The 24484-nt window shown below is 26.0% G+C and overlaps 2 protein-coding genes across 2 annotated transcripts in view; both read right to left on the bottom strand.

The window, feature by feature from the left end:
- The window catches only part of kdn (knockdown), a 46141-nt gene extending 21844 nt beyond the window's left edge, over nt 1-24297 (bottom strand). Inside the window, exons 1-7 of the mRNA XM_067281383.1 lie at nt 24136-24297; nt 21069-21116; nt 20872-20979; nt 4634-4831; nt 4329-4517; nt 3308-3507; nt 3115-3244 (exon numbers count right to left, since the gene is read on the bottom strand). Of these exons, the coding sequence (XP_067137484.1) occupies nt 3115-3244; nt 3308-3507; nt 4329-4517; nt 4634-4831; nt 20872-20979; nt 21069-21116; nt 24136-24183 (921 nt within the window). The 5' untranslated portion in view covers nt 24184-24297. The remainder of the gene's footprint in view (nt 1-3114; nt 3245-3307; nt 3508-4328; nt 4518-4633; nt 4832-20871; nt 20980-21068; nt 21117-24135) is intronic.
- Nucleotides 1-24484, bottom strand: part of LOC136984439 (heat shock protein 60A-like) — a 181905-nt gene that overhangs the window by 34235 nt on the left and 123186 nt on the right. The gene's annotated exons all lie outside the window — the stretch shown is intronic.

The raw sequence follows: 24484 nt of genomic DNA, 5'->3' as shown, positions 1-24484 counted from the left end.
ATTTCTTAAATATGAAAATAAATGTTTACTTCATATTTGATTTGTGGTTATTATAAAACCTAAACAACAACATATTTACAGTATATCAGTTAACTTTAAACAAACAACTCTACTAAACCAGATACATTGTAATACTAAAGCCAACCATTTAGCCTGATAGCATATGGCAATGGCTGACTTTAGTATCAGTTGATTTAATGGAAAGTTTGGAAACCCAGGAGGTCTCAAACTTTTTTCCAGGATAGTGTGTTTAATATGATTTTTAAACATTTGTAATTTGTATAAACATTATGTATTATTACAGTTGAAGACCTATTATTATTATTATTGTAGGAAAAATCATAAAGGAAATATTATATAACAGGTAATTACAGAGAGACTCAACTGAAAATAACAGTTATAAATTTAAAAGGTTTACTTAGATCAGTTTAGGTGAAATATATGGGTATATTTTATCTGAAAAAAAGTTAAGTACAGTTATTTTAAAGTTTAAGAAAATAAATGATTACACTTAAATACCTTTTTTATTTAATGTAAATTAATCCTTAAATTATAATGAGAGAAACTTTAATTTAGAAAAGTTTCTTATGTTTAACTTTGTATTACTTGTTTATGTTAATATATAACTTTAAAAACTGATGCTATTTCAATTTTAATTTTAGACATCTCAATTCATTCATCTTTTCTATGGATACTGAAATCAATATACAGAAAAAAAAAATGATATTTATCATCATATTTTAGACAAAAAAAAAAAAAAAATTTATATCTTACTAGGTAAGTATTGTATTATTCATATTGAAAGTTTGTTAAATTTTAGTGTGTCTAACAGAAAAAAAATTCTGCAGAGCAGTTAAATGAAACTAACAAATTTATAAAGGGTGTATCAGTATAGCAGTTACAGACTTTCAGGAGAGAGAGTATACCTAGACGATAGGAAATCACATAGCAATGCATAGTCGAAAACACTCTCTTGGTGCAATAGTGACGACACAAAACACAAGAAAGGGCATGAACAGGGTGAGAAAACATGTTTATTATTCTTAGTACAGCAAAACTGCTGGGATGTCTTTGGCTGGTGTATGCAATAGATGTCACTACACCAGCCAAGGACGTCCCAGCATTTTTGCTGTACTAAGAATAATAAACATGTTTTCTCACCCTGTTCATGTCCTTCCTTTTTTGTGTTTTGTGTCATCACTATCGCACCAGGAAAGCGTTTCCGACTATGTGATTTCCCATCGTCTGAAAGTTTGTAACCACTGTACTTATACATCCTGTATAAATTAATAACTAATTAATAGTAATCATAAAAAGTAAGATTGCAATTTATTAATGCAGTTTTAATTCCACACTTAATTGGATTCAATATAAAAACCTTAAAAATTTACTTTGCGAAAATATTTTTATTTTGATGATCAATAGGGTGTTTCCTACGCCAAATATTGTATTCAAAATTGAAGAAAAACACTGAGATTGGTGTTATACTTAGTATTAAATTATTAAGCGTTCTGTTCTTTGTCAGATTATTTTCCATTCAATTTTTTCACTAAGCTTCATTTTTGCCTGATGACGACGTCCATAAGTGCGTCGAAAGTGCTTGCAGAAAAAGGACATACTAAGTATTACGCTGATCTCAGTGTTTTTCTTCAATTTAGAATATTTTTATTTTTATACTTATTAACAATGTTCAGTACTAATTGACTATTAAAATATTCTAAAATTATTTTCAGAAATCCATGATTATATTTTTATTATAAAACATATTTGAAATAATTTTAATCACATTAGTAGAAAAATATATAACAGAAAAGAAAGAATTTTGTTTCCAAAACAGATACTTAAGTTATATTGATAGATTTTGTAACAAAATGAATCATTCCGATACTTAAGGATATTGGACACAACATTATTAGTAATGTGTAAATGTTTGCATAATTCTACTTTTAACCTGTCCAGTGTTATTCCTGACATACCTTGAGTTGTGACCTGCAGACCTTGACCAGTTGACTCGCGATATCTCATTTCAGCATTAGAATGTTTTTGAAACTAGATGTCGCTAGTCATTATAATTTTTATATTAAAACTAACTTCCAAAAATATATATATATATTACACATTTTTTGTTTTTACATTTATTAATATATTTATTTTGTTTGTGCAAAATAAAAAAATAATTTTGGACAATACAATAGGCACAATTATTTTTTCAAAAACGTGTAATTTTTTTAGGCTTAACATCGACAAAAATTCAATATGGCACCACTCGCAACAGAGAAAAATGTCAACATCAGACAGGTTAATAGTACTATATTTAGCAGTAAAATTTTATGCACTGCTAAATAGGGATTGCATTAATTGCATTACTGGTAAAAATGTATCAATAAATATACAGTAAATGTACTGTAATTTCATGTTTTTTCTGGTAAATATGATTAAAAAAAAAAAAAAAAAAAGAAAAGGCAGACTTGTAATAATTTTTTTGGAGCCAAATATTTATTTGTATACACTTTCACATATTTATTTAAACCATAAAAGTAGTTTATGTCAATTATCTTTTTAAATTATTACTTTATAGTTATTTACAATTTTAATACTATGATATTACGTTACCATGCTGGACAGTTTGGCAATTGGTTTCTTAGTGCAACAATGATTTTAGTTGACAAAATGGAATAATTTATTTGAATGTAAGTGTGTGCATTAGTTATGTTTTAATCATGGCAACTAAAAAATTACAGCACACACTATTTTTCAGACAATAGAACTTTTGCTTTTCAAAACAGAGGGAGAAGGGAAAAATTGAAATGGTCATAGAGTACTAAATATTGGTTAGGTTCCAAAACATGAGTGAGTTGGCAACTAAATCACTAATGTGCAAATTTTTGTATTTTTAGTTCAAAATTTAAAAATTACCAGTAAGTCAGTAACATTTTGAAAATTTACCATTTTACCAGTAATAAGAAAGCTGATAAATTTGCAACCCCTATTGCTAAAGTTGTTGTGTCTATTTATGAATATAATTTATGAATTTATATTTTACAGGATAAAATATGAATTATTTAATAACTTTTGTTAAAAATTCTTAACTAAAATTGGAATATTTCAACTAACTTGATTTGCTAAACCATGAAGTGGTCCAGCCAAACCATTTATTCCAGCTGCAAATGATAAATAAGGATCCGACAAAGCACTCCCTACTAAATGAGTTGTGTGGGCACTAACATTGCCACCCTCATGATCACTGAAAAAGAAAGGAAAATACATATTTCTAATATAAATGAATGTAGCCACAAAAGCAACTCACCTATGTATTGTAAGGTATAATCGCATTAATTCAGTGAAAATTGGATTATCGTAACCCAACATTGCTGTAAAATTTGCAGACCAATCTTTGTTGACATCAATGGCACCAATACTGCTACCATCTCTATATAAATTACGATAAATAGTTGCAGCCATTGGTGTCAACTTTGCAATTAAATTTGTGGCATCATCAAAGATATACTGGAAAAGATAAATTAGCTTGCTATTAATAATACAAAAACAGATATAATTTATTTATTCAAACAAACTTTTGCAAAAAAATTACTCTTTTGAAATGAACATAACAGATTATTCCTTATTCAGAAAATTTTAGAATGATACTTCTCAATCCTTTGCAACAAATCAACTGAAGATATTTATTCTTTTCTATTACAATCAAATTAGAATAAATAACTTCAGTCAGTTTCTTGAAATAATTTTATTTTTATAAATTAATTATTAGATCTTTAACATTTATAAATTACTTCAAATTTATCATCATCCTACACACCGGGGTGTATAAAATATAAATCGAACTCACTTGTGCCTATTGACCGGTGTGAAATAAATAACTTCAATTCAACAAACGTTTTCTGGACGCCTTCCGTGTCCTTCTTCAGGTTAACTGCTCGGATTCTATTATTTTTTAAAAAACTGCGTTCCGATCTTTTAAGAACAAATTCAAATGAAGATAGTTCGAAAGCGCGATGACCATCGCGCATGCGCTATATCTGTCGTGCTCCTTGTCGTACTGTATCATATTCTTTTTAATCTTTGTATTCTTTTTGAATCTTTGTATTCTTAAAAGATCGGAACGCAGTTTTTTAAAAAATAATAGAATCCGGCAGTTAACCTGAAGAAGGACACGGAAGGCGTCCAGAAAACGTTCGTTGAATTGAAGTTATTTATTTCACACCGGTCAATAGGCACAAGTGAGTTCGATTTATATTTTACTTCAAATTATTAAACAAATCATTAAAATGGTATATTAATATTGTATATTTTTATATAATAAATAATACCTCCCAATATGTTGTCTTCTTTGCACCTTCACTATATGCTTTTGCAAATTTACTTTCCGTATTACAGGCAGTTATTGCAGCACTAAATTGTGACATTGGATGAAGATTAGATGGAAAATTATTCAAAGTAGATGCAACATGAGATGGAAGTGCAGCATTTTTTGCCCATTCTTGGGAAAGATGTTTCACCTAAATAAAAAATCAATATAAAGTATAATAAATTCAAAACTTATCTAAAAATTCATTTTATTTATTATATATATATATTTTATATTAAAAACAACATTTCAAACTCATTTTTATACCTGTTCTGGAGTAGGAATGTCTCCTGTGAGTAATAACCAATATAATCCTTCAGGTAATGGTTCTTCACCACCCGGAGCTTTTGGAAGTAAGTTTCTAATTTCAGGAATAGAATAATTACGAAACCTTATGCCTTCTTCTGGATCAAGATGTGAAGTTTCTGTAACCAAACCTTTCATCCCTCTCATCCCTCCATAAATCTATAAGCATAAAATTTAAAGAAATTAAACTTTTCAAATAGAATAATGCAAACCAAATAAAGTTAGATTTAATTAACATGCAATCTTATAATAACTTAAACAATTTGATATTTTGGTTTACGTATTTGGTATATGAATTTCATATTTAATTAATTTGTATATTTATTATGTAATAATTTGAATGTTATACGCTGTTTATTGCAAATTTATATAGAAATTGTTCTAAATTTTTTAAATATACATAGTTATCTTACAGTACTGTAAATAAGATGTAATAAATTAAAAGCCAACAAATTTCTACAATGCACAACTTTATTTTTATATTTAAATAAATTTCTTTTTATAATTATTATATGCCATTAATTGAAAGACTGAAAAATTTTAAATAAAAGTTTTTAACTATGAATTTATTACATTAAAAAATAAGCAAGAATTATTGATATGTGAAAATAAATATTACCGTATTTACTTGCATATAGGATGAGGTGTGACTTTAAAAATCAAAATAAAGAAAATTAGATTTATTAATACAATTCTAATTTTATTTTGTTTAATCACAAGTAAAATATTAAATGCACATAAATTCACACATTGTCCCACAAAATTACTGGCATTTTAAACTTTAAGAAAAAATCTCGTAAAATCAACAACATAATTTGTTCACGTAAAGCCGGACAATCCGTAACCTTTTTTGCCAATTCTTAACAGTTGAATTCACTCTTTGTGGATTACACTTATGAGTTTCTCTGAATTCTGATTTCCAAATAATCATCTGTTTTTATGCGGGAATGAATTAAAACTTATATTGGACTCCCGGGTCATTTTGGAATTTCAATCTGGAATTCAATTCAAAAGCTTTACTTTTCCTATTGCTATTCATCTTTACTCCTGACAATATACAAGAACAATTGAAATGACCCAGATAAAATACTTATGTTTTTAAATACAAGAGGGTAAGCATCCTGTAAAAAATGCAAATACATGGTTCACAAAAATTATTTGCAAAAATGCAAAGAATTTTTGCTTGCACATATAGGATGACCTAGAAATTTGAAGATGTGATAAATGAATAAAAACCTCATCTTATATGCTAGTAAATATGGTATTTTGAAAATTTGCACACTGTCTTTTGAGGTGATCAAAAATAAAATTTCTCTTAAACCTTGTCACTTTTAGCCTTTCCAGCTCATCTTCAGAGAGGTATCAAAACTGTTGTGACAGAAGTACATGATTTTAACACCATATTATAGAAAAAAGTAAGTGTTAAGGTTGTTAGCAAGATAAATTAATATTTAGAAGATTAAAAAAATTCTAATACATTAGTATAATATTAACTTCTTTCATTAAAATTAAAGCTTACAAAAATTAATTTTAAATTTATAGCATTTAAATTTTAAAGGCTAAATTTATTTAATTATTTTAAAACACTTTATATATAAATTAATTAGACTTTAATTCATGCATAACTTCCCAACAGATTACTGATATATAAAATCTTCACAACTACACTTATACTATGAAAATTAATTTGAGTTATCTTAACTGATACAGTATTAATTCAATTTATAGTTTATCAAAATATATAGTTAAAAATATTTTTAAATAAAAATAATGAAAATTAAGAAAATAGATGTAACCTAAATATCAAAGATATATTTAAATATTTTTGTTTGTTTTTATATAATTGAGGAAACTGATATAAAAATAGATTGTTATTTCTGCAAAGTAATTTGAAGCATAACTTAGGTAGAGTCAAAATATCAAGTTCTAAAATATTAATGAATTTTCAGTGTTTAAAAATGATATTTTAAATATAGCAAACCTTTCATTTTCTAAAAAATTCACTGCAGCAGTATTTTCTCATAGAATGTTTTAATATACGTTATATTTATTTTACATGTATTTGTGTGTGTATATTTTATATGTATGTATTGTATCAATATATTACAATATGTTTTTATTTACATTTTCTTTCTTAGATGCATTTTTATAAAACATTTATCCAAAATAATATAAAAAGAAAAACATGGTTTTATCCATTTATATTTTTTAATACTAATTTATATATACTAGGAATATTTAGTTTATAAAAAAATTTAATCTTTTTTAAATAAAAAAAAAAATAATAATAATAGATTAAAATGAAAACATTCTTTTTTCAAAATAATTTAAAAATCAACTTTACTTAAACCAAATAACCTGAGCAAAAATGTTCTACTATTGCAAATGTTTTTGATGCCCCTTCTGGACTTTTCTTCAGGCTTTTATGTAAATTGAACAGCTTGCAACAGATTTACATAAAAGCCTGAAGAAGAGCCCAGAAGGGGCGTCGAAAACATTTGCAATAGTAGAACATTTTTGCTCTGGTTATTTGGTTTAAGTAAAGTTGATTTTATATTCATCCCGGTGTGTTAAGAAGTTAAATAATTTAAAATTTGATTGTAACTGAAAAATCGTATAAAATTTTTTATTTCCTCATTACACAATATAACAATGTAAAAAAAAATAGACTATTATAATGACAGAATCCTTGAAAGATACTCATACATTCCATAGAATTATTTTATAATAAGGTCTGATCAATACAAAGTAGCAATTGAAAATAACAAAAGATAAACATTTGTTAAGGAAATTTTATAATTAAAGCAGTAACCTTCAATTTTCACTAGGAATTTTAACATATATAAATATTAGAAATAACATAATAAAACTTTAAATATGATCAGATAAAAATATACAGATTTTGTAAATACAGTAGAGAGTCGTTAATCAGAATCAATTGGGGACTGGGGTTGTTCAGATTACCCATTAAGTACGAAAAAATACATTAACCTGTCCGATGTTCAAATTTTTCTCCGTTGCGTGTCGCTTTGTGTTGAATTTTCGTCGATTTTAAGCCTAACGAAAATTTTTATAATAATCATCAAGGCTATTGTATCGTTAAAAATTATTTCTGCATTTTGTACAAACAAAATAAATATATTGAAGAATATAAAAACATGAAAATTATACTTTAGAAGTAAATTTAGTATCAAAAACGTTTGATTCAGCACGACACAGTCCGACTGAAAATCGTGCAGATTACTGGCGATTCCGATTACCAGTGTTCCGATTAACGACTCTTTACTGTAATAATAATAATATGCTTTAAAACTGAGCTTAAAATTTAGTAAAATAAATCTGTTATTCAAATTTTCTAAAAGAAAAAGCAATAATGATAATTATGCATAATTGTTTTTAAAGAATTCCTATCTAACAGCAATTCTAATGATAATTTCACATAATTATTGTCCTTCTTAAAGTGTTTTTTAAAAAAATTTACTTTAAGAAGAAACACTTTAATAGTTTAGTGGACTTTATAATCTTAACTTATATCAGCATTCCTAAAACATTTTAGTTACCGACTTTCGTATAGCATATTAGAAAATTTACACGACTTATGATTATAAATAAACAAAAATAAGAGATGTCTTTTAGTAATGGAGCTATATTAGTTTATCATTTTTAATGAATCATAGAAAATGAATTATTCAAATACATTTTTCTTCTATTATTGAAATGTATTTTTGAAAAGAATAAGATTAAAAATTATTAAAAACAGTATATTTTACTTTAAAAAAACAATCAATAACTAATCACCAACCTAAAACCATTAATTTAATACAGAAAAATAAATTAATTTAGAAATTAACATTTTTTTTATTTAATTAGAAACAAGATTAGTTACAAAAAAATAAGCTAAATAATCTAGTTCCACATAACAGAAGGAAATACCTTCACACATTGACGAGAACAATACTGAATGCATCTGTTTAACAGGAAAAAGCTAATCCATCACAGCAAGTGTGCAGGAACTACCACTTATTATTGACTGTGATTAAATTAAATTTAAATTGATATAATGGATGCTTCTTGTCATTTAAAACTAGAGACAATGCTTAGCAAATTTCGCAATATGTTCAAAATCAATTTCTTTACAGTAATGTACTATCAATCGTTAATTATTATGCATCAAACCTTAGAGTGAAGTATTGTTACTGTTTGTAAGAAGGCACTAAAAAAAGAATCTGACAATGTAAAAAAAAAATTAAAATAGGTATGTTTAAAATTCAAAATTAATTATGATTCAAATACTGTTTTATCTATATATTTTGAATTTGATTTAAATTAGTAATAATTAACTGATGATATCTAAATTTACATTCAAATGAAAAGTTCTTCATAGTGAAGATATGTTGCTAATTAATGTACTCTTAAAGATTATTATTAAGCAAAAGTATAAAGAAACATTAATAAATTATTGTCTGTTTATCAAGAAACTATTATTAATTATTTTTAATAAAGAAGTAAAAAATAAAAAAAAATAAAATAAAAGAATTAAAAGCTGCTATTATATTAGATATCTAAAAACTGTAGTAAGCTATTACTTCATTCGCTTTATAAAATAAAAGAAGTATATCATCCTGTATTACCCTTCTCAATGCCTACAAACAATATTCTATGCATAAAATAATTTTCTTTTTTTTTTTAAATCAGAAAAGTTAGTAGTAAAACAAAAACCATTTCATTAACACAACATAATGCAGGAAAATATATTAAATTTAATTAGGATTATAGTTTATTAACAGTTTTAAGACAAATTCTTATTTACATCGAAGTTTATGTAAAATATGTTCAAGGAGTGTAACAATGGCAACTGTTACCTTGACAACTAATCTTATTATCATCATCTGCTGAAATATAACAAAATCGATATTGTTTTAAAGTGGGCGATTAATGATTTTATAGGAAAAAAAAAATGTAGTTAATTAAAATTTTATTCTTTGAAACATACGTCGTTAGCGTGAGTTTTTGTGGTTCGCTATAAAATGAAGGTTATGCTTTCAATTCAATTCTGGTTGTTCATATTACTGTAAAATCTGTATTGAGAAATCTTTCTCCGAAGCAAATTGACAAACGATTTCCTGAGAGTCTTGCAGAAGAAAAAAATATATATGTATTTTTTTTTGCATATTACAACATATTTTGTTTTCCGTTTTGGAATTGCATTTGTTGCAATTGCGAAATTGCAAAAATAATAATTAATAGCGAGGTTGAGGCCGAAGTTTTAAACGCAAAAACGTGTACGTCGGACGTTTAGCGCCGCTTTCCTGTAAGCCTAGAAGTTTGACAATGGCGTTTGGAAAGTCAATGGAATCACGCTCGACATTCCAAACGCAATTGTCAAACTTCTAGGCTTACAGGAAAGCGGCGCTAAACGTCCGACGTACACGTTTTCGCGTTTAAAACTTCGGCCTCAACCTCGCTAATTACAAATCATTTAATAAATTAAACATTCATTACGAAGAGAATCTAGCTTTGATATCCGTCAGAGTTCTATTTACGTTTTCAGAACGCCATGGAGAATCAATTACGGAATAACGGGAAAAAACTTGTAAAAATCAATCAAAGAAGGTTACAGGAAGTAAGTGAAAATTAATTATCGTAAAACGCCAAAAATACATATACTGTGAATAATAATAATAATAATAATGCAACAGACGAAATTTGCAAAATCATTCATTCTTAATACCCGTCACAATTCGTGAAGGTTAAGAATCTGAAAAATCCCAGAACGATAATTGTTTAAAGTATCGTTTTTTCTCGATTCTAACGAACACCTGACTTTCGACAAGTCAAACCCCCCCAAAAAAACGTTAGCTTGCGAATATAATGCGCGTCCGATAACCAAAACACATCCGCAAAAAGTTAATGTATTTAAATAGTGAAAAACATTTTTTGAAAAAGTTTTATTTTTATATTTACAGTGTTTCACGATATCCCGCTTTTTCGAATGCATTCATTTATGACTCCGTTACCAGGTACAGCGGACTTGTGAACCATTACAAAATCACAGTCAAAATTAGCATACGATAAAAGTTTAAAATGAGATTTATACGTCGGTATGCAAAAGCACGAAATTTACCAGATACGTAGTATAAATTAAAATATCTGTATTCATGTTCTTCGGCATAGTAGATAACTGCTTAAACATAACTTTAGAAGAGATTTGTCGTTCACTGTGCTTTATGTAGTTTAAAAGACCGCCAAAACGTTCCAAAACCAGAATAAAAATCCGAAGTAACGGAAGGACGTGTACCATGTCTATAAAAACGTCGTAATACATGAGAATTGTCGATCAGAATGAAAAACAAAGAACACCAATGAGACTGCGTTAAGTCGACTTCGCGCCTGATTATAATGCGCACCCCAATTTTTGAAACCAGAAAAAAATATGAGCATTAGAATCGAGAAAAGACGATTCTAAATAGGTTTTTACATTCATTACTCCAATTTGAGTATTATAAAATTATAACTGATTAACTCATTTATTAACAGATTTAACTTATTAATTACACACACATTATTCAATATGTCGATTTAATAACAAAGTTACGAAATGTTTTATACGACGAATATAAATATGTGATAATACAGGGTAGCACATATAGGATAATGAAGATATTAAATACATTATTAAATATGAATTAAACAATTTCTGAAATAAATTTTATATTTTTCGGTTTATTTTTCATTAAAAAGTGTCCAATATCGAAAAATCACGAACTTGAAAATTTTGCTAATGGTGATAGCATTCATCTTTTCGTTTCGTCTTTAATTAAATTCTAAATTATGTTAAACTGCAGTTTAAATATTTTTCTTTCGAAGAATCAAGTTTTTAAACGTAATGAGAAAATAAAATACTGTAGAGCATCGATTATCCGACTCAATTGGGGACTGGGGTTGGTCGGATAACTGAAAAAACGGATAACCGAAAAGTATGAAAAAATACATATTAGTATACACAGTGTATCCCATGTAATAAGCATATTAGTATATTGCTATTAACCTACTTCGCGTTGAATTTTCATCGATGTTAAGCCTAACAAATTTTTTTAAAAATAATAATCATCGTTAAATTATTTCTTTATTTTGCACAAAATAAATACAGAAATAAAGAAAAAATAGAAAATTAAGCCTGGTTTAAATACTGGACTCCCTTTCATGGTCGAGCCAATGTTTCCAGCTAAAACACGCAAAAATTTAACAAATATAATATTAAAGTAGCCAAGACATGGCCAAATATTGTAGCGCCACATCATTAGCAGACATTTAAATTTGCCGACTAGAACGCCGTCAGTTAACCGATGTGACGGTTGATAGGGGTCGGATAATGACGGCCGGATGGCCGAGCGGTAAAGGTGGCAGCCTACCGCTCTGGGGGACCCGGGATCGAATCCGAACGGGTCGAATAATCCCCAGGAATTTTTCGGGGGGTGGTCCGTTCGGATATGTCGGGCCCCGTCCCTCACCACCCGGTCGCCCCATTGTGGGCCTGGCCGAACCCATAATGGGCCTACTAAAAGAGGCCCTCTTAGTGCCCACAGGGCGGAAAGAGTTAAAAAAAAAAAAAAAAAAGGGGGGGTCGGATAATCGATGCTCTACTGTAATGCAATTTTGAGAAATTATCCTTCGAATATTTTTTAATAGTTTAGTGGACTTTATAATCTTAACTTATATCAGCATTCCTAAAGCATTATAGTTACCGACTTTCGTATAGCATATTAAAAAATTTACACGACTTATCTCTTATTTTTGTTTATTTATAATCATGTCTTTTAGTAATGGAGCTATATTAGTTTATCATTTTTAATTTTTTTAGTTCAGTTTTGAATATTCTACAGATGAAAAATATGGATGGAAACTGTTACTCTCTTTTAATAATTATATTCAAAGATTTACACACACAATGATACAAGTATAAATCTTGAGCTAGGATACTATAATAATATTTAAGAAAAATTATAGTTTAATATATTTGATATTAATTTTAAAGTTATTATTATTATAATTAAAGATTAAAACTTTTGCAAATATGCAGATCTATTTCAGTGTAAAGAAAAAACAAATCGATATATGGATGACTATCAAACACTAAAATTATTGCACACGTTTCAACTATGAAGGTGGTTACTAAAAATATCACTTAATATTTAAGATTTCATTTAATGTTACAATTTATAAAATACAAACCAAAATAAACTATTTTTTCTTAATTTAAAACTTGTGATAAACGTTTTAAAAAAGAAATAGATACTATATTTATATAATACAATTCAACAATTTAAAAAAAAAAATAGTTATAAAATATTGACAAATTTCAAATAATATAGTTAAGTTCATTAAGCTATTCAGCTTGTTGTATGTTTATAGAATATGGAGCATTAATAAAATAAAAATTATTTCAATAAAAAATGTTTCTTATAAATATTAATTAATACTTAAAAAATCCTCATATTGTTGTAATTAATTTTAATGTTATAAGCTCTAACTTATAACTAATTTTAGGATTGAAACCTGTTCCATAATGAACACACCCCAAATACCAAATTGGCAGAGATGTCTTGGTTTATTTTAAGTAGTGAAGTGAAGGACAAAAGTGCAGTGGAACAGGCAGACAGAAATACATGAACCAGAAATCTCCACTTAACAAGGTAAAGAGAAACTCTCATTTGAATGCCTGACAAGATTTTGCTAGGTGAATGAGCTAATATTTAGGATCAAGGCTGTCTTATAAAGTGAACAGTTGAAATTTTGTATTAACTTCCAGATTCAGAAATATGTTGTCTTTTATTGTCTTATGTATCATACATGTATGATAATTTCTTCTAAATTTGTCAAAATTAAATAATTAGAAACTTTTTTTTTTCAGAGAGAATAATTAACAAGGAACATCTATAAAATGTATTAAAACAAAAATGAAAGAATCAAGAATTGTTAAAAATATTACATCTTTTCATATGTATTTTAAAATTAATTTTTTTTAAAAATTTTATTTATAATTTGCTCATGTTAAATTAATCTTTTAATTTAGTATTAAATTATAAGGTTAATCAAAACTTTTTTAAAAATAAGACAATCTCTAATTTTGAAAATTTATTATGGGAGTAGTCATCCCAAGTCATGTAAGATTTTATTTCTGTAACAAATAATAAATAAAAATAATAAAAATCTCATCAATTCATGTTTGAACTTGTACTCATTTTTTAAAATTCACATATTTTTTCAATTAAATACAATATATAAAAATACAGCTCTTCATATTATTGACTTATATTTCAATTTTCTCAGAACAAATTATATTGTAGTAGTTCTGTATAAACAATTAAAAAAAGAATAATTTTTTATTTTCCTATTCAACAAAATCCATTTTATATATTAAAATGCTTTCCATTCGATGAAATTTATTCAGGTCTCATGAAAACTAATATTCTTCTAATCAATACTAAGTTTATATTTCTTTCAAACCATTACATTTAGATTAATTTACTATAGAGATATTATATAATTACTTTATAAATTTGTTATATAAGTAATTCAGTTTGCAGTTTACACATTAATCTAAAAATACTTTACTGCTAAGAATAAGAACATTATTTTTATTTAATTAAACCAAATTTTACAATAAAAAAGCTTACATTTAAATGCATTCTTCCATTTCAGAAGAAATTGAAATTTATTCCAGTGAAAATATTCATTAGAAGGGTCAGTTGCATATCCAGGATTTTGAGAACATGGGAGCTGTTGGGGAACTTTGGGGAACCAAAGCAAAACATCAACCGCACACCACAATAAACGATAATGTCCACCAAAAACCAAAAATGGTGCGTTATCTCATATAAATAAAATTGTCACAAACGTTTTCAAACATAAAAGTTCTTCATCAGGTGAAATCTGTTCCATCGAACGTTTTTTGCAATTTGTCCGTTTTTCACCTGATGAAGAACTTTTATGTTCAAAAACGTTTGTGACAATTTTATTTATATGAGATAATGCACTGTTTTTGGAACCAAAGCTTATGCCCCATTGTTTTTTGGATAATGCTACTCTATTACCTTAGATATGTTAGAATTATTTTAGTTACCTAGTTGAATCATGCAATATGTATTATACTATTTTAAAATAAAACAGATTGCTTTGGTATCATTTTAAAATAACAAAACTGATTGTAGCACAATAAGCACTCCCTAGACACACCTGAGGTGGAAACAAAATAGTTTTTTGATAAAATAAATTTCATTTTCTTTTGAATTTAAATAAGTTAATTTTGTAGTTTATGAAAAAACCAACTTTTATAGATGATATTCAGTAGTTAAAAATTCTTAACATTTTAAAATGATTTTTTAGACAAATAATTATACATTTTAATTTTACATCAAGTTTGATTAGTTCTTTTAACATTAATATCATTTAACAAGATTTAAAAGTAATAAACAAGTTATATCAGATAAATCTTAAATATGTTCAAAATAAAAAATGCTTTAATAAGTATTTATTATTTGTTTATATTAGTTTTAAAAATGCTTGATTTATTTATTAGTGTTATAATTATCTAAAAACAATTAAGCTGGGTGATGATGATAAACTAACTGCTACTTATATACTGATTAATGTAACTAGCTAATACAAACAATAATTTCAAAGGCTACATTTTAAAACATATGATCTGATTTTGCTGATGATAATCTTAACATAAGCATGATTACAGAATGATCAAAAATTTTCCATTCATATTTCTAATAGCTAAACACAATGATAATCTCAATGCTTCCTTTTTCCAATAAAATATATGAAATCAAACATTTATATTGTTATATTTTTTCATACAGATAAATTACTATCTATCAACTCCTTGCAACACCTTGGTCATTACAGAAATTATTACATAAAAAAAAACAGAATTAAAAAAATGGGTGTTAGATGCAATCAATGAATTATGATATGTCATAACAGCAATAAAACCAGTTCAGGAAACCAGTTTGAATTGCACAATAATTTGGAAAGATAATTATTATATACAATAGTTGAAATACACCTTTTTATGTAATTAATTGATGATTCCAATTTGATTTTTCTTACATGTATAAAAATCAAACTATTTTATTATCTATCTGTAATTACATTAACTAAACTATTTAGTTAAGCAATAAAGTTTGCAATACTATATATTTGTTATAAATAATCAAGTCTTGTTATGTTGATTTATAATTTAAACTAGGGAAACTTTATCCCACTTGCTTCATTCATTTTTCTACCAGCTCTGCTAACTTGTTCAAAAATTTCGTGACAATTTCATTGATTCCTAGTGCCACCCTTTCCATTTTTTTTTCTTTCTGTGGTGGAAAAAGTTTTGGAACAATTTTAAGCCAAGAATCTTATAAACTTCCTTCATACAGGTTCAATATGAATTAATGGTAAACCTGCTAAAATATTAAATGGTACTGCAAGACATTTCATCACTACCAAATGAATTATAAGGCTACTCCTTAGGCTTATAACATACTGTATATTTACATATAACTCTACAGTTTAAATATAGGTTTATATCAAGGTTGAAGGTTATTCACCCAAAACTCCAATATTTCAAAAGTGTTACATTTATCAACACAATAATTGAGTTTTCCATATAAAGTTGGAAGACTGCATACATATAGTATAATTTCAATATTAAAAGATCAAAAGTTAAATTTTTGATTTTAATGGATTAGAATTAATAATAAAAAGTTTAATTATGATAAAATAATATTTATATTATAAATATAGTTACTTTAGTTAATCTCACCAAAATTTTTTTAAACTTAGCATAAATTGTATCGATTAATATTAAATGAAATTAATTAAGTAATGATCATTTGCCATTGTTATATACTTTATAAGTAAAATATAACTTGTTTGAATTTTAGATTTAGATATCAAATCATAACAGAAAACATTAATATATATTGTATGCAGACTTTTGTAATTATAGATTTATACAGGTATACCTTGGGTTATGTCGTTTTGAGTTAAGTCATTCTCGATTATACGTCATTTGTCAAAAAAATATATGGAAAAATAAAAACCAAGTTTAAGTCATTTTATTCTACTTTATGTCTGTCCATCACAAATATTGAAGTTGTAATATCACTAGAAAAGCGTTAAAAGCACAGAATCATGTTACTGTACAATAAATAAGAATAAAAGTACATAAAATCATATTAAAATAAATCAGAATCGAAATATCAGAATCAGCTGTTGATGCTGACAATCCACAGCCATCTACGTCCGTGATGTAAATAAACAAACTGAATGTAAATATTCGTAAATTTAACATAAATTAGTTTTTTCTACTATCGCAAAATAATTTTAATAACTGTGTGACGACCGGCAAAATCCGGCCAGTCCGTTTTAAATTTTATTGTTCAAACCCCTCGGGAGATAGCGATCAAGATTCAAAGGATGTGCAGTCTTCCGCCGGCAAACTCACTTCCCTCCTCCCCGGATCTAACCTCTGAGTCAGGGAGATCGACTCATCATCTACCGTCATCGCAGCGGACGAGACTGGGAGTATAAATAGGGGGGAGATATCTAAGAACGGGGTCGGTCGCTGAAGGTCCGCACAAGCCACCCGACCCGTAGGATCCGTCCCGAGAAGCGAGGGCCGAGACACGAAGTTACCGAAGCCCGCTGATGACGAGCCGCCCGCGTGGTCCTCCCGCTTCCCTCCACGACCGGAGAACTGAGAAGATTAATCCTACGATTACAGCTAATCCTAGGAAGAGGTATGATCCCCCCCCCAAATTTGTAAACTCTCTCTCTCGCAATTAGGGACGGGATGCGTAGCGTTTCTGTAGTAGTTCATATGTTCCAATAAACCATTATCTGTGTTGTCTGGTTATATGGATATTGCCTTTCTTTATCGACGACCCCACACACACTCCTCCACTCGACCTGACAAGTAACTGACTGATCCCGACAAGTCGGGATATCGCGCAAAATTAGCCATCCTTGACAGTGGGGCGGGTCTTGCCGACCTATTCGCCGAGAACAAGGAGGTCCGACTTCCGTCCTACCTCCCGGCTTTTCCCACAACTGTATTTGTTATTTAACCTTACAAAATCATTTTATTTTATAATGTCTTAGAGCAAACCACATTTACAAATAGAGTCCGCGATAAACTGTAAACATCGCCAAATTGTAAACATGTACATTTACAAGTATGTATGTACATGTATTTGTAAATTTAGATTGCTTTTTTCTGCACTATATTAAAAACTAAAATTTATTTGTTTGTAAGCTTAAAATAGATTCATATTAACCATGTATTATTAAAAATGCATTTATAAATAAAATACAGAACTGGGAATGGTTATTTGTAGTTTAGCCTAGTGACAAGTAAATTCGGAGACAAGTAAATTCAATTTACATCGTTTTTCGACTTAAGTTGCCTCTCCTGGAACCAATTACTAATATAAGGTGAGGTATACCTGTATAATTCTTTTATATAATGTGAGAAAATAAGCATTCATGAAATAATTTTTTTATTAAATTCACTAAATTATCAGAATAAAATTTAAATGTAGAAAAATGAAAATGAAATAATTTATTACAGGAGAGAGTCGTTAATCAGAACCCCGGTAATCGGAACAATTTTCAGTCGGACTGTGTCGTGCTGAATCGAACATTTTTGATACTAGATTTACTTCTAAAGTATAATTTTCATGTTTTTATATTCTTCAATATATTTATTTTGTTTGTACAAAATGAGGAAATAATTTTTAACAATACAATAGCTTCAATTATTATTATAAAAATTTTCGTTAGGCTTAAAATTGACAAAAATTCAACACGAAGCGACATACAACGGAGAAAAATTTGAACATCGGACAGGTTAATGTATTTTTTCGTACATAATCGGTAATCAGAACAAATCACTAATCTGAACCACCCCAGTCCCCAATTGATTCCGATTAACAACTCTCTACTGTATATCTATATTCATCAATAATAAATTGAGAAAGTGTAAATTTATGTATATTTTACTAATAAACTACAGCTTTATTCTTGGTTTAATGATGAAAAATTCACGAACAAAATATTTTTTTACAAATAAATAGATACTAATTATTATAAATTATCACAATCAATCAGACAATTGCTGATAAAAAAAAATCAAGTTTAGCACAATTGCCTGCTAAATTTGTTAATATTCATCATAAAAACTTTTTTGGCTACATAAAAAAAAAAAATCAATACAAACCTAAAAAGTCTACCTCTTAAGTTATGTAATTTTTCTTACTGTATTTATTTCATTATTCTATATTTAAAGTTAAATAGAATTATTTATGCTTATTTTCAAAAAGAATATTAATTGGACAACATTTAATGAAAAATGAGCCACATCAAGAGATTTAATACAGATAATACAACTTACAGATCTTATACCAATAATCTGTAATCATTTAAATGAATTTGTAAGAAAAAATTAGTTCAAATTAGAAATAATGCAAAGTCAGTAGAAAGACTAAAGAAATCTGACATGACATAATTAGAAAAATCTATATCAAATATATTTAATATAGTGTATATGGTTAAGGTTACACATAAATCATTTTTAAAATAAATGAAGATAAACAAAAAAATGAATTAACAAACAATTCAAAAGTTCAATTATAAGCACCACTTTTATAACTATTTGGTAAAAATAAATGTTAATAATTCTTAAATAATTTGCATTTTCTAGTCCCTTATCAATATTAACAGTTCTTAAGTTTGATTTTTTGGAATTCAGTTATTTATTCCATTAAAAAATACTTCATACCAGAGTTTAAAAATTGTTCAACATATTCATAATTTTTTTCATATAAAAAGAAATGTAATATATTTAGTAATATAGTAAAATCTTAATCAAAACATTTTCATTTAAAATTCTTTTAAATTAAAAAGATATTTGGCTTATTAAAAAAAATTTTAATGAGGAAACAGATATATGCATATTAATGATATCATTATTATTTTAAAAAAATATTTTTCATATAAAATTCTGAAATATATGAGATGGACAAAGTCCCTATCTATTTTTATATAAATTGTTTACATTTTTTTCACCAGAGCCTTAAAATAAATACAGAAAAACATGTATCATTAGTTATTTGGCAAATCCAGGGAAAGAAGTACAATGACATTGGAAAAAAGCTGGAGTAGATATGAATATAACAGACTGAGGCCAGCTAAATTATAGATCTAACTCTTTTGGATTTCTTTGCTTAGAATATATCAAATCACAAGTCTACAAAACAAGGATTAGAACTCTGAACAGTTAAGACACACAAAATGATGCAGATAACAATGTCCTATATGCTACAAGATGTGTTTCAAAATGCCACTAAATGATTTGAGCTATGCAGAAATACTGATGATCACAAGTAATACAGTAGAGCATCGATTATCCGACTTAATTGGAGACTGGGGTTGGTCGGATAACTGAAAAGTCGGATAACCGAAAAGTATGAAAAAATACATTATTAGTATATTGTATTAGGCCTGGTTTAAATACTAGCCTCCCTTTCATGGTCGAGCCAGTGTTGCCAGCTAAAACATGCAAAAATTTAACAAAAATAATATTAAAGTAGCCAAGACATAACCAAATACTGTAGCGCCACATCACTAGCGGACATTTGAATTTGCCGACTAGAACGCTGTTGGTTAACCGATAAGTCGGTTAATCGGGGGTCGGATAATCGATGCTCTACTGTATTTGATCATATCAAATCTTACTTGTGATAATTCAACAATTTTTACTAATATCTTTTATTCCATAATTAAATTATTTATAATTTCAATATGTTTCATTAAAATAGATAAAGACTATCTCCATCCTGTATATCTTTATATTATTATATACTTAATTAAAATTTTTAAGTACTTTAAAAACTGTTACTTTAAAAATTTTTTATTAAATTTTTCATTTTATCACTGGTTTTTGCATCTTAGAAAGAAAAGCATTAAGTTAATTTTTAAGATTGAGTCATTTACCACAAAGTTATTTATTTCTATGTAAATAATATTTATTCACTCTTTCAATATAATTAAATTTTATTAAAATAAAAATAGTTCTCAAGGCTAAAAAGATGATAATTTTATTATTAGATAAAGAAAAGCAAAAAAGAAATAAAATTTACCTGACTGACTGTTATTTCACCAATCACTTTATCACCATATTCTTCTCGAAATTTCTTCACCCGTTTTTGGTGTTCAATTATTTTATTTGCCAAAATTCCTTTTAAATCCTAAATTAAAAAAATTTGGTTAAACTTTCAAGATATTTTTAATACATTACATATGTAAAAATGTGTGTGAAAATGATGATAGTACATACCGTAGAATCGGAAATATTTCTATTTAAAATAGAAACTGGAACAATAACCTAAAATAAATAAAAATAAAACCTGTAACATATACAGTATTTCAAGTAACATTATAACAATCAATAATTATTCAAATAAACAAACAACAATGCCATTTCATTTATATTATATACGTATAACATCTAATTTCATTGGTTTTTTAAATTTATAATATATAGCAGAAAGAAACACATTGCATGGAATTCTTTATAATATATAATTTTAGTATACTAAAATATGTTCTATTATTAAAAAGAAAGCAACACAAAAATAAATTTAGAATAGTGAAGATAGCATACTCCTTCACCTTTTTAAAATTATATGTTTTAATCATTAAAAATTCAATTGAAAGCATACAGTTTATTATATATAAAGTTAACAACTTAACTTTACTTTTTAAAAACATTGTGAATTAATTATATAAAATTATTAAAAAACTATAATATAGCTTATAATTTATAAATAAAAAGAACAAATTACAATTACTCAGAATTTAATCTTAAAAAAAACAAAACATATTTTGCTGATAGTTGTTAAAAATATACATTACATATTAATAGAATGATTATTTTTAAATTTAGGTAAACAAACTTTAAACTTTAAAAAAAAATTTCAGTTTATTAAATATAATTAAGTAAACTATTTTAAAATTTATTTGAAAAGAATAAGTGATCAATGTGAAAAGGTTATCTAAGAAGGTCAAGTGTAGTAAAGATAGGACATTTGTGTTGATTCTCCACAGTAGCTTAAATTAAACATCACAAATCTATCATCAAATAATCAAAGTTCTAAATATACAAAGGGACAATATTTAAAATATTTATATACATTTATTTATTGTAAATTATTATATAATTTTAATCTTTTTATATAAAAAGTTTTATAAATATAAACTTCATGTTTGCTATTAGTTTTTCTACTTTTTTGATCACAATTTTTAAAATGTATTATGTAGATGACCTAAAAATGTAAATTAATGATGACTAAAAACATTAAATAGTTTAGAATCAATTTAGAGCAATGCATTTTATTTTTTGTATTTTTATGTATATTTTTATTTTAATTAAAGTATATATATTACACAAAACAAACATTATACATACACTGTTACTCTTAAATAAAAAGATCTTAATATTTCTAAGTGTAATAAATGAAAAGTTTCCAATTTGACAAATCTTAAAATAAAACAAATTTTGAAAAATAAATATTTCCATGATATAGTTGGTATTTATAAATATATACAAGTATCAATTTTATTTGACTTGTATTATATTTTATTAAAATTACTTCATAACTAAATACCAAAGATTGGTACAGTACATTAAAAAAAATTTTTGTTTTCATAACATATTTAGTTAAATCTTATATATATATATGACTTATTTATTTATTTATTAATTAAGAAAGAAGTTTATTACATGGTACAGTATACCATTCAGTACAGTTTTATTTTTAAGTAAATATGAGTGTATTTATATATATTTGTAAATTCTCTCATATTTTCATAATACAAATTATCCTTCTGTTCAGAGTAGGAAAAAAAAAATGAAAAATGAAATTTTATATCAAACATTAGTTTCCACTTTCCAGTTAGCATTGTCTCCAGAAAGGGGGTTTTGTATGGAATTTCTAAATTATTAGTTTCTGAAGTTTTCCCATACTGACTTCCCTTTATCCTTCTCTCTTCAAACCTGTTTTCTTTCCTAATAATACATCTTGAATGGTAATACTATACCGTAATGTAAAAATTTCTAATCAAGGAAAAAGTGATCAAAAATAAAAGTATTGTTTCAAAATTTGCATATTTAAAAGAATTTACCTTAGTATTTTTAGATTAATTGTGGTTTAAAACATTTAAACTATAAAAAATTTAATAAATGATCTAAATATAATCAAAATTTTCAGCTAAGAAATCATCATCAATTTTTATTTAGATGTTACTATAATTTTAAATTGGAATTTGATCATTACAATATATTAAAAATGACATTTTAAAAATAATTTAGATATATAAAAATTTCAATTATTAAATAAAAGTTTTCATGGATCATAATTATGTTTATATCTTACTAAATATATTTTAAAAACTTTTTAAAATTATTTTCTGAATTTTTTTAATATTAATCTACCATATTAATAAACACACCTGATTTACAAATATAAATCTGGTGTGTTTATTAATATAATAATATTGCTGAGAAAAAGATAGATAGATAATCTACCATATTTTTTTAATTTTAAAAATGATATTCAGTAATGATTTTTAAATTTTTAATAAAGAAAAACAATTTTTTTAACGATTTGTGATATTTAAACTAATTAAATGAACAAAATCAGTATTAATTCTACTTAGTAATGAAAAAAAAATAATGAATTTATAGAAAATTATGAATTAAATTATACATTTTTAGCATTACTTGTTTATAAATTGTTTAAACATGTTTACAACATTAAAAATAAATTTGCAATAATTATACATATTTAAATTTTTTTAAATTAAATAATAATTTATTTTAAAAAGTTATAACGTTTCGGACTTTTTGTAAATCTCGTTAAATATCGACCACATATCAATTTAAAATTTAAATAAATCCCATAAAAAAATTAATTTTTTAAATGTTAAGTGTAACTTTATTAAATCTCTATTTTAATAAAAGAAAAACACTATAAACTTAAAACAATTTAATATAGTGTATGTTTATTATGCATAAATGTATTTTTGCATCACAAATTTCATTATAACTTTTAAAAATAATTTTATAAAATATATAAACATTTTAAAATGACTAATGCATTAAAATATAATAGAAAAATCAATTAAAATAATAGATAAAAGTCAATAAAGTTATCCATAATGTTTGAAATCAATATTAATTAATAAAATAATTATTGATAGTAATTTTACAATAGAATGCATACAGCATTTTTAATAAGCAAATAATTCGTTTAATATTAAATTTGACTATACCAATCAATGAATTTAGTAAGATGGCTTCTAATATAATAAAAATATCCTTTTATAAAATTATTAGACTCTACCTGTGATTGGATAACAATTCTGCTTCCAAGTATTCTAAACAGAGCCATTTTATAATTTATAAAGAAGTTAGATACACTCTAAACCGGGAATCAAACGTTAACCTTCGCTAATTCCAACCGAATCCAACTCCAAGCTATTCTTCCTATGAATGACGTACATAAAAGGTGACTATTCAGAAACGGAAACGACTTGTATTGAAAACGATAATTCGAAGAATTTATGCGATAATACAAGTAATAAAAATTATATTTATAGTTTAAAAGTAAAAAAACCATAAATATTAATAAATTTTAAAAATTTTTATGCATTTTGTTTCCGTATGATGTTTCGTTTCTTTTCGTTTACTTC

Source organism: Centruroides vittatus, unplaced genomic scaffold (assembly GCF_030686945.1).
Source record: "Centruroides vittatus isolate TY-2023 unplaced genomic scaffold, ASM3068694v2 contig_918, whole genome shotgun sequence".
Lineage (NCBI taxonomy): Eukaryota > Metazoa > Arthropoda > Arachnida > Scorpiones > Buthidae > Centruroides > Centruroides vittatus.
This window is presented reverse-complemented; position numbering and strand designations above follow the sequence as displayed.